We start from the raw sequence: 12791 nt of genomic DNA, 5'->3' as shown, positions 1-12791 counted from the left end.
TGTTGTTGAGTACAATTATTTTGAATGCTTCACTGAAAACTGTGCATGAAAATTCTGGTTACTGTTCCATTTATGGCATTTATTTCAGAATGGTGCACAGTAGTTCTGACCGGGTGGCTTACTCACGTTGAGGGCAATTTAAATCTAATTTATGAGTGAGCACGCAGACCATTATACCTGAAGCTATTGGGTTAAACACCTAATCCATTGAACTACTGAAAAGGGTAGAGACTACGTATTTACTCGCGTATTAGACTCCACTTTTCCCCACTTTTATAGCCGAAAAGGATAAAGGGGGATCCATTGTGCGAAAACCTCTAATTTTGTGCAGTGAACACATGACTTCTAGGCTACAAATTGTACATGTAAACATTCTACACTGTTCTTTAACAAACTTATGAATGTATTTGAGTTATACTGGCTATTTTCATTGGGAGGCAGTATTTCTAAATGTAAAAAGACAATCAGTGGTGAACACAACTTTTAGGCCTACATATAAAGTAAATATAGGCAGTTTTAGTTACTCATATCACGTCATTCGTTTCATCTCATTAATTCCTCTGATAAGGTTGAAGTCAGGAAGGGCATATGGTCGTAAAATCTCACTACAAAAATTCATCTCACTTCATACTCGACCCCTTAGAGAAAAGGGATGAGGGTATCGTATTATGATACAAAAGATCTTAATGGCCAGTCATTTGTCTCTGTCAGTTGAGCAGTAGGCCTATCACACAGTAAACCTTAGTTAACCTGATCACTGCTTTTATTTGAATTATCATCTTATGCCGCCAAGTTCCCTGCTACCGGCGTGTCGTCATTCCAAATGACATCATCGTCACTGCCATCTCGTCAGCCATGGACTGCAGTCGAGAGCACTCGAGGTCCCGTCTTCTTGAAACTTTTAAAAATAGTTTTGTTCCCGACTATAGAGTCCAAACAGTGAGAATCTATTCCCAAATGGTCTCTGTAGATGGTCTCTGTAGATGGTCTCTGATATTCCCAGTTGGTGTATGTGTAGCAGGAGCCACTCCTTCTTAATAAAGCCGTGCTGTAGAAATCATGACAAACCACCAGCTGATAACTAGCGTATGTTGCGAGTTGTACTTCTGAATGTAATATATAGTGACTGGAAGCTTTCTTTGGATAGTTATAGCTGTTGAAAGCCAGACCCTTATTTTAAAATATATTTCATGCTTGTTCTCTTCATTTATCACATCAGGATTTACAATATAATTATTAAATTAATGTAATAATGGTCCACCTTTCTATACTATAATATGTAATATTCTAAATTACATTAATTAATTAGGGACTAGTTTTGGCCGGGGATGGCCATCTTCAGCCTTAATGTAAAACATCTAAAAACTAAACAAATGTACATGCACACAATTGACATTAAACAAATGAAACAAATATATACAAATTGACATTAAAAAACTGGGATGAAATTATGATTAAATTTGAAAATAAACTAGGTTCTAACTTCTTGAGTATGCTAATCATTGAGAATATTTCGAGTATTAATTTATATACACAGAACATCTAATCATTAATAATTCAGTAGTAAATGGGAACTGGTAAAAGTTGATCCCGTAGTTCATCACCAAATCTATTTGAGTGGTGTTAGTCATATGCAAGCCATTGGACACCGCTGTAAATAACCATTAGCTGTTAGATGTTGTTTCATCATCAGTCAAGGTAATAAAATGAGATGCTCTCGTGGTGCTTGTTAAATCATGCTGAAATGTTGTTGGACATTGTCAGGATGGCACATGAAGATGTGGTTAATACAGATACATTGTGTCTGGTATAAAATTTGCAATTCATTGCGGTGCCCATGAAGTTAACCTGAATAAATTAGATAAAATTAAATTAATGAATTGAATGAGAGAATGTGTTAGTTAGATGGCATAGGTTATGAGACTTACCTCTCAATATAGCTTGAGGTGTGTGGCCTATTGTTGTGTGTGCTTCAGACTAACTGTTGTGAGATTCAAATGAAAAGGAAGGAGAGAGGATGGGAAAGGTTCTGAAGGAGAGGGGAAGGGGTGGGGTGGGGGAAGGGGAATTAAGGCGGGGCTGAAGGATGTGGGAAAAAGGATGGCTGTTGAGGAAAGGTGCTGTGAATATTATGAAAAACTGAATTATGACTTGTTGGTTTGATGTTACTGAAAATGGGAATTAGAAGGGCAAAAAGGATATTTGGCTTTTCTGAAATTTCATTATGAGTTGGGTTGAAATATTGATCTAAATGTATGAAGCAGCTTTCGGTAATGTTAAGGAGGGGTCCTTTGTTGATGATTTTGAGAATTTCCATATCTTGTTTTTTGTCTGTGAATTTGTGATTATAGTCATGCATATGCTGTCGTGCAGCTGAAAATTTATTGTATTTGAGGGCAATGGCATGTTCTGAGTAGCTTATATGAAAATTTCTCCCGGTCTGTCCGACGTAAGAATTACAACTGTTGCAAATGATCCTGTATACTCCTGATTTTGAATAACTATTTAACTTGTTTATGGATGTGGCATTATGTAAGACTTGTGCGTTTCTATTGTTTGTTTTGAAAGCTACTTTTACATCGTGCTTTTTAAAGATGTTGGTGACTTGGTAGATTTGTTCGTTGAAGGTAAAGATAAAAGGAGAGGAGTTGTTTTTCTTATCTTTTTTCAAGGTGGTAGAAGGGCGGTATTTATATTTATTGATTATTTTTTTCTATAAAGAAACTGTTGTATCCATTGGATTTAGCTATATTACGAATAGTGTTCAACTCATTTTTGAGTTCTCTTTTAGACATTGGAACACTGAAGGCTCAGTATACCATGCTGTTGTATGCTGCTCGTTTGTGAATTTGGGGGTGTGAAGAATCTTGACGGATTGTGGTGACTGTTTCGGTGGGTTTTCTGAAAATCTTATATCTTAAGTAGCTTGGGTGTCTGATAATAGTTAGGTCTAAAAGATTTATTTTTTGTTCAGTTTCAAATTCAAGTGTGAATTTTATATGTGGGTCAATGTTATATAGATAAATGAGAGTGGTAGCTACGTTTGTAATGCTCTCATCCATGATTACTATGGTGTCATCTACAAATCTTGCCCCAGAAAAGGATGTTGTTAAAGTTATTATTATTATTATTATTATTATTATTATTATTATTATTATTATTATTATTATTATTATTATTATTATTATTATTATTATTATTATTATTATCATCATCATCATCATCAATTTTGGTGTGTTTCAAAAAATCCAAGTAAATCTCAGCTAAGATACCCGAGGCGGTGATCCCATAGCCAATCCCTCTTGTTGATAAACAACATTATTGAAAGTGAAGCGAGGAGGAGGAAATGTGATGGTGTGGGGATGTTTTTGAAATAATCAGGTTGGTGATTTGGTGACAGTAGAGGGATTACTGTAAAAGAAACAATATAACCGTATCCTTTCGCGCAATGTCGTGCCATCTGGAATGAAGCTGATTGGTGAAGGATTTGTTCTACAACAGGACAATGATCCTAAACACACCTCTCATTTGTGCAAGCAGTATCTGGAAAGGAAACAAGCTGAAGGAAAATTGGATTTAATGGTCTGGGCTCCTCAATCACCCAGTCTGTCACCTATTGAACTTTTGTGGGAAGAACTTGACAGGAAAGTGAAAGAAAAGGCACCAAGCAGTGTGGATGGATTGTGGCAATGTCTGTTAGAAACCTGGGGATGTATAAATACCGAGACTTTGGAAAAATTAACAGCTAGAATGCCACGCTCTATAAAGCAGTAATCAAAGCAAAGGGTGGACACATTGATGAAGAGGCAGTGTGATTGCTTAAGATGTTGTAATTGTGTTTCTAGCTCCCTGTGAATGATCAGTGTAAAAGAAAATCTAGTGAAATGTGTAATAAAACTAGTTAGTTCTAAAAACATAGGTATTTCCATGTTGATTTTCAACAAATAGCCCCTTTCATGGTAAGTGAAAATTCATGGGCGAGGCTAAATTTTCTGACGCTAGTGTATTTAAGGACAGAAAGTCAGAAAGAAGAATAAGAACATGATGAGACAGAGATAAGTTAATGTGAGATAGCCAGTAGAAACATGTAAACATGCAGAAGGACATTTTCATAGCCTTGTTAGAAATAATAAAATTGTTGCATATCTCACTGCAAGCCCACCTGGTGGCCATGATCATTAAGGCTTGAAGTCTATAATGGTCTGACACTGTGGTTCACCAGGAGAACGTTGGCCAGCCGATTAGGGGAGGTGTTGATATACAATTTATAATCACTAGAGTGCATGCCAAACCTCTCCACAGTGCTCATATGGAATGAGGGCATATGATGCTGTTGATGGTGATTCATCTGTCGAGGTGGGGAGTTAAAGTCTTCAGCACACCCCATGATGTTATTTGACAGGAATAGGCTATGTGCTGGTGCCGGTGTTGAATCTGGTCTAAACAACACCTCTCTGCTAGCTCACTAAATAAGTTAAATCTCACTGGATGAAAACACAGGTTTATTTTACACTACACACCATTTAAAAGCTAACAAATACATAGTGCGAAAACACGCGTGGCATGACCGAGCTCTTCCTCTCTCACACACTTCCCATTATGCCCCTCTACTCTCACTCAGAGTCCTTGACAAGTGCTGCCACTGTTCCACATTTCGTTAGGTGAACTAAACAGTGCTAAGCAACCAAACAACTGGGTTTCACCTTTTCCCTTCGTACTGTCATATATCACATCATTCATTTCGTCTCGTTAACTCTTCTGATGAGGTTGATATCAGAAAGGGTATCCGGTCATAAAATCTCGCTACGAAGATTCATCTCACTTCCTACCCGACCTTGTAGAGAAACAGAACAAGAGTTAAACATACACATGTCTTACCGTAGTCTTGTCAGGTTAGTTCTCTTTATAGAAAAGAAGTCTCTTTTGGTATCGAGATTCATATATTGGACCTACAGAACTGCTGTAACTTGTACATTTTACTTGAACCGCTTAAATTGTGTCTTTCAGATATAATATTTGTTTCTTTTTAGATGGGATTTCAACCTGGAAAAGGTCTTGGAAAAGACTTACAGGGTATTTCTGCCCCTGTTGAAGCTCACCTTCGTAAAGGAAGAGGGGCTATAGGTAAGTTTGTTTGTTCATTCATTCATTCATTCATTCATTCATTCATTCATTTTCTCTCTCTCTCTCTCTCTCACCCCTAGCAAAATATCCATGCTTTGCTACAGTTTTAAACTGGAAGCTATCTTTAAAAGTTTTAAATTTTGGAGTCCAGTGTTGGCTGAGCCTGTAAAATAAACCCTCAGTTGTACGTCAAATGGTTTTGGGGGAATGATAATTTATTCTCGATAAAGCAAGTGGCTGCGCGGTTTGGGTCACGTAGCTCTGAGCTTGCATTTGGGAGGTAGTGGGCTCAAACCCCACTGTTGGCAGCCCTGAAGATGGTTTTCTGTCATTTCCTATTTTCACACTAAGCAAATGCTGGGACTATTCCATAATCAAGGCCACAGATGCTTCGTTCCTACTCCTATTCCATCGTTGCCATAAGACCTATCTGTGTCGATGCAACATAAAGCAAATTGTATATTTGAATCAAATATTCATTTAAACCCGCATACAGTAGAATTGAAATGTTTTAAAACCCTATCTTATTTAACATCTAGGACGTAGAAGCGACCATCCTGTGATATTTTGACTTTATATGTTGAACATTATTGGAGGAATGAATGTTTTGTTTTAGGGGAAAATATTTTTAAAATATTTCTTATTTACCAGTCTAGAAAGCCAAGAATAACGGCCGAGAGGATCCGTCGTGCTAACCACACGACACCTCGTAATCTGCAGGCCTTCGGGGTGAGCAGTGGTCGCTTGGTAGGCCAAGGCCCTTCAAGGGCTGTAGTGCCATGGGGGGGGGGGGGGGGTGTTCTTATTTAACATCTAGAACATATTTTTTGTTTGCTATTTGCTTTACGTTGCACCAACACAGATAGGTCTTATAGCGACGATGGGATAGGTAAGGCCTAGGAAGTGGAAGGAAGTGGCCGTGGCCTTAATCAAAGTACAGCCCTGGCATTTGCCTGGTGTGAAAATGGGAAACCACGGAAAACCATCTTCAGGGCTGCCGACAGTGGGCTCGAACCAACTATCTCCCGATTACTGGATACTGTTAGGCATAGATATCAAGGATAATTAAATAAAAAACCACCTATTCAATACTTTCCAAGCCCTTGAAGGGCTGAACAAGTAAGTCATTTTACAGTTAAGAGGTGTTAATTTAATACATTTTATCACAACGCGTGCTCAAAAAATTTTTAATTCAAAATTATTTTCTACTTCATTACAGATATTCTTAAGATCCCTCCCAAAGACCAAGTAACACATCAACGGGAACAATTTTCACACAAGACTGTATCAAGTGTCTAGGATGTCTCTTCCCAATTAAGCAGCAGCCTAAAACTATGAAACAGCTAAATATTGTACTCTTGTCAATTCCTTGACGTTACATGAGACCCAAAGTCAAGACGCTAACAGTTTCATTCACAACGTTTTTGACCAGTCTACCTACAACAATCGGCTTTTGAATCTCCACTTGTACACGACAACACATTTAAATATTAGTTACGTCAAGAACATGAAAATGAAAATCGTGGGTCAAACAAGCTCCAGTTTTAATATCACCCCTTCTCAAGAAGAAAAAAGAAGATCCGTTTCATTTTATTTTAGTTTTGAACATTTTAGGTTAACCAGAACTGCCAAGTTAAAACACATTCAATTTAAATTTATATTTTCAATCTTGACCAACCTACAATCAGTTCAAATCTCCACTTATTGTTGACGACACATCCTGTCACCAGACACGATACGTCAAGTACTTAATATGATATAAGGGTCACATAAACCCCGATTTGCAATCCTCTTCACCGAAAAGAAGATCCATTTTAGTTTTGGACATTTTCCATATTAAATAGATTAGGACCAAAAAACTTTACTGTATTGACTTATGTTTGTATATATTGTATATAATGTATATGTTGTATATAGTGTATATATTAGTAAGTTTATATTAGTTAAAAAGGTCCCAAACCTTGACCTAAAGGTTGTTTACAGGCTGAAGATGCCCAAAATAATGGGTGAAACATTGGAAAGTATTGAATAGGTGGTTTTTTATTTAATTATCCTTGATATCTATGCCTAACGTCATCTTCAATACGGAACAATAATGAGAGTTGTTACTTGTAATACTGGATACTGGCCGCACTTAAGCAACTGCAGGTCTCGAGCTCGGTCTAGGACATAGAAGACCAACCTTCATGTAATATTTTAAGTTCATATGTGAAGCGGTTTCCGACTTGTTTCTGGATATTGACCCCCATTTAACCCTGTGGGATTGATTTTTTTTTTTTTTTCATAGCTTCTGTTATTTTACACTTAGGGTATCATTTGAAATTTTAAGTTGAAAAGTCAAACGGTTTCAGAGAAATTATTAGTTTTGCCATCCCCCCCCCCCCCCCCCCCCCACAGTCAGAACCCATTAGGGGTGTAATGTTTTAAGACCATTTCTTATTTAAAATCTAAGACATGTAATTTTGTGTGTATAGAGGGCAGCCCCAATTATTCTGATAAAAATCAAGATGAAACCTCCTTTAATATGTATTATATAAGCTTGTGAATATTTTATTATTAATTTGAGTGACACACTGGCCAGGTATGGCCTCACATTTCAGTTTAACCCAATACCTGCAAGGAGATCAAGGCAGGGAATAATTTACTAAGATAGGGCTCTCAAGACTGGAACCAGTTGACAGGCCACAATATTCACAGCCACAAAACCGATGAAAGATCTGGGTGGTTGGTGGTGGTTTGCAAATAGATTTAGTTAGCAATGATGAAGAAGAGTTTAAAATTTGGTCCAATATTTTGGCTGTTGTAAAGACTTAGCTTTAGAACTTCAAAAACTTCTGAATGATCACAATCCTTATATATGTGAAATATTTTAAATTACATCATATTTGACATCTACGATATCCAAAGTTCTTGTACAAATTCGTACATCAAACGGTTTGGAGGGATGAATAATTTTGTCATGAGTCTTCATCCCCCCGTCAAAACCCCTTAGGGCTGTATTTTGTTTTAAGACCAGTTCTTATTTAAAATCTAAAAATAGGAGCAATCATCGGGTGAAATTTTAACCTCGTTTGTCAAAGAAATTTACATTTTTGTCATCAGGTCTCACCCCCAGTCAAAACCCCCTTTACCCTATGGGCTACAATGTCGGACTTAGTTCGATATTGTTAATTTTTCATTGCGGTCCTATGTTGGTCCTAGTCTGGCACAGCTTTAAGGTTATATATTTTGTATGTTGGAACGAAAATGTTGCCGAGGTTTACACAGTATTTAGCCTGGTCAGTTTTCTGTTCTGTGCGGCCATGTACTGTTAATTTGTTTTATTCCGTTGCTTATTCCATGGAGATAGTTTGTTGCTGTTGTGTTTATATTTATTATCAACATGGCGTCCTCCAGTCGTGGCATGGAACCTGATGATACTTGCAGACAGTTGTTTGACAGTTACTATATTGACGTTAATTTGTTGACTGATTCTGAAAGTGAAATTAGTGTTCCTGAATCTGAGAACAATTTTTGAGTGAGGAGGAAATTGAGTTGGAAGACAGTTGCAAAAACAGTGATGTAGGGGGTGAAGAATGAAGAAGGTGACTGCAATTTTTTGAAGTATTCTCACGACAGTGCTAAGGAATACACGCCTCCTAATACAGGAAAACAGCAGTTAGCTTTAGTGAACAGTTTTGAGGTATATAATATGCAGCAAAATGCAGAAAGTAAGTCTGAAGTCAGTCACAAGCCTTTCAGTGATCTAGTTATCATTGGGCTAATGGGGGACGTTACAAAACAAAATTCCCACAAGCACAGCCGACGGAGTGGCTGTGCCGAAGAATTTTGTCTGAATGGGAAACTACATATCATAGATGCTTGTGAGGCCAAAAAAACTAAGGATTGTGCTGCGTGATCGGACAGGAAAGTGAAAAGATGCAGCAAGGGCAGAAATGGGACACCATTTTATTGTGAGACCTGTCCAGGGAACCCAGGACTGTACCCAAACAAATACCTCTGGAAGTACCACACTCTCACAAGATATTGCTGATAATTTTGTTAACATGATGGATAATAAAGAAATGTGCCGTTCACATTTTGGACCTCTGCAAGATGTAGGCTGGAAATTCATTGTACCCCAAAGGTTGAAGGGTGTGTTGTTTTAAGACTACTTCTTATTTTGCTTTTTATTTCCCCCTGTGCAGAGGGGGAGGTGTAGGAGAACATCTATGATTTTCCCTGCCTGTTGTAAGAGGCAACCAAAAGGACCCCCAGGGGCTCTTAACTTGGGAGCGTGTGTTGGCAACCACAGGGCCCTTAGCTGAGTCCTGGCATTGCTTCCACTTCCTTGTGCCAGGATCCTCACTTTCATCTATCTTGTCTGACCTCCCTTGGCTGGCTTTTGTTCTTTTCCAACCTTGATGGTGTTAGATTTGCGAGCCTGGGGAGTCTTTCATTTTTACGCCCTTCCCTTTCATTCGCCGATATCATCAGTTTTTGATGTGGCAGACCTATTTCATTCTTTTCCTTCTGATTAGTGTTAATAGAGGATGGTTGGCCAGTTGTTCTTCCTCTTAAAACAGTAGTCACCACCACCACTTCTCTAAAATCTAAGACACATAGGAGCAATCAGCATGTGAAATATGAACCTTTAGTGTCAAATGGTTTCAGAGAAATGAATAATTTTGTTATCAGCCCTTAACCCCCCATCAAAATCCCTTAGGAGGTGTATTGTTTCAAGACCACTTCTTATTTAAAGTCTATAACGTATAAAAGCAACGGTCAAGTAAAATCAAGATGGTTTTTGTCATCAGGCCTCACCCCTTCCCCCAGTCAAAACTCATTAGGGGTGTATTGTTTTAAAATCACTTCTTATTTAAAATCTATTATGTATAGGAGCAACCATCATGTAAAATTTCAACCTCTTATGTCAAACGGTTTCAGGGATATGAATATTTATATTTTCAGGCATTACCCTCCTGATCAAAACACCTTAAGTGTGTATTATTTTAAGACCACTTTTTATTTAAAATCATGTGAAATGTTAAGCTCATATGTCAAACGGTTTCAGAGAAATTAATATTTATGTCGTCAGGCCCCACTCCTCAGTAAAACACCCTTAGGCGTGCGTTGTTTTAAGACCACTTATTTAAAATCTATCCCATATAGGAGCAACCATCATGTGAAATTTCAACCTCATATGTCAAACAGCTTCAGAGATATGAATATTCTTTTCAGGCCTCACCTTCCAGGCAAAACTTCTTCGGGTGTATTATTTTAAGACCGTACTCTTTATTTAATATCTAATACAATCATCATGTGCAATTTCAATTTCGTATGTCAAGCGGTTTGAGAGAAATGAATATTTATATCATCAGGCCTCACCCTGCAATCAGAAACCCCTTAGGTGTGTATTGTTTTAAGACCACTTCATATTTAAAATGTAAACTTAACCATGATAGGTTAATATTGTGTCTGGTCCGTATTGACTAGTCTGAATGTATAATATAAGTATTTAAAATAGTTTATTTGAATCCGCCTTGATCAATACACTCATTAAATGAAAGAAAAACTATTCATTAAACCAAATATGTTTCGGTAGTAGCTATTGATCAAGGCGGATTCAAATAAACTATTTTAAATAGTTATATTATACATTTAAAATGTAAGACATATAGGAGGAACCATCATCTGAAATTTCAACTTTGTATGTCAAACTGGTTTTTTTTTCATTATTGCTGATCTTGATTTGTTCTTTTCCTTCCAGTATCAAAGAAAGCCAAATATCACATTAATATTTTTTTAAATATTGACAGGTGTACAAAGCTTTTAAAACATTGGTGGAACATTCTCCATTGTATTTCTCTTTACAGTCCATAGAGCTAGTTATCGGCTCTTGGACTTCGACTTTCACATGACAGTATATGAGAAAAATTTGCCGTGAGCTAATTTCGTGTAAAGCCAACTGCAAGAGAGATACATCAAGTTGTATGCTTTAGGCCCCTTCTGAAGCATCACCTCCAGGTAAAATTTTTTGGACAACTTACAGCTAAGATCCTGCTTGACCTTATTCAAAATTGAAATACCATGTTTCATTAAAATCTACTCATCAATATTCCAGTGATGCTGTAACAGACACAGACAAATATTAAACCGAACTTGACATAGGTCATTACAATGTCAATGATGTCTGTATTCTTATCAGAATACTATATTAACTGACTGCATATTGCGATTAAAAGCAATGCTATCATGTGAAATGCTCAATCAGATGAAAAAGGCACAGTTTTTTTGCTTTCACGAACAGTACTACGCTGGTGCTCTAACTATGTCAATTTCCTGATGTGGAATGACCCGGCCACAGACAGCAGTGAGCACTGACTGGTCTGCCATTTTCCATAAATGTGCACACTCCCCATTCTTATCAGTGCATCAGAGCAGGAATCGACTAGCTGGAATACTATGATGAGCCATTATGTCATGTACCGGTACTTAAGTGGTTATCAGAACATGTATGAACCAGAGGAATGTCATGCCAAAAAAAAAAAAAAAAAAATATCTAACTCCTCAGCCACTTTCCGCCAATATTCAGGCAGGCTGTTTTACTTGGAATGCAACAGTAATCCCATCTATTGAAGATGTGTGGCAGCAGAAGAGACAAAACATATCACAACAAACAGTAGTCAATGTAATGTTATTGTTGTTCACTTTTATGGGCTTTCGATATTGTAGCCTTCACATTTAGTTTTTTTCCGACTCTGTGATATTAGAGCATCTGATGTAAAGGGAGTCCTCCTTTCATGACTCCTGCTTGTTGTATTCTTCAAGGGATCATTCCTTTACTATTGTTTTGCTCCTTTTAATGAATCATCTTCACAGTATTCCTTGTTGTCGATATGGGCTGATGTTCACGCGGTTTTTCACCTTATGATATTCACGACAAAAACCACCACCATTGCCAGTTAATACAAATGAACAATATTTCCATCCTAGCAATGCTCGGTGTTGATACGGACTAATCAACAAAAGTCTGAATTCATGAATTCTGTTATCATAGTCTGTATATTAAAAATGTACAGGACATAAATTATCTGAAAATTTATTCTGTATAACTTTTGTTATGTAGTATTTATCGATAGGGCCACTAATAACATAGATACTGTATTTGAGAATAAATTACATTTTAGGCCTTCACCTAAACTACCATATTTCCCTACGTGAATAAAATAATTTATAGGCTAGACTATAGTGACTTATTCCCTGGCTTTACACACCAATTTTCATTCAATTCTGTTCCCCCATTTTCTTGTAACTCTGTGTTGACATAAACTTAACAACAAAATTATAAATTCATAAATATCTCTTATCATAGCTAGTGTGGTAAAACTATATAAAACATAAATGCGCGGGAAATTGTATTCTGTATAACTTTTTTAATGTAGTGTTTATCAATAGGACTACAAATAATAACAGATATTTTTGAGAATTAAATTTTAGGCCTTCCCCTGAACTACCATTTCACTCAACATGAATAAAACTATGTATAGCTTAAAAAATGTAGCGAGTCATTGCCCATCTCTACAAATCCTGTTCATCCATTTTCTTGTGATGCGAGTACAGGCAGGCAGGCAGATAGATAGATAGACAGACAGACAGACAGACAGACAGACACACAGAGATGACGG

The 12791-nt window shown here is 37.1% G+C and overlaps 1 protein-coding gene across 1 annotated transcript in view; it reads left to right on the top strand.

The window, feature by feature from the left end:
- The window catches only part of sip1 (septin interacting protein 1), a 122201-nt gene that overhangs the window by 49692 nt on the left and 59718 nt on the right, over nucleotides 1-12791 (top strand). Inside the window, exon 4 of the mRNA XM_067148890.2 lies at nucleotides 5031-5124. Within this exon, the coding sequence (XP_067004991.2) occupies nucleotides 5031-5124 (94 nt within the window). The remainder of the gene's footprint in view (nucleotides 1-5030; nucleotides 5125-12791) is intronic.

This window comes from Anabrus simplex, chromosome 1 (assembly GCF_040414725.1).
Source record: "Anabrus simplex isolate iqAnaSimp1 chromosome 1, ASM4041472v1, whole genome shotgun sequence".
Lineage (NCBI taxonomy): Eukaryota > Metazoa > Arthropoda > Insecta > Orthoptera > Tettigoniidae > Anabrus > Anabrus simplex.
Note: the sequence above shows the minus strand (reverse complement) of the source record. Positions and strands in the feature narration are given on the sequence as shown.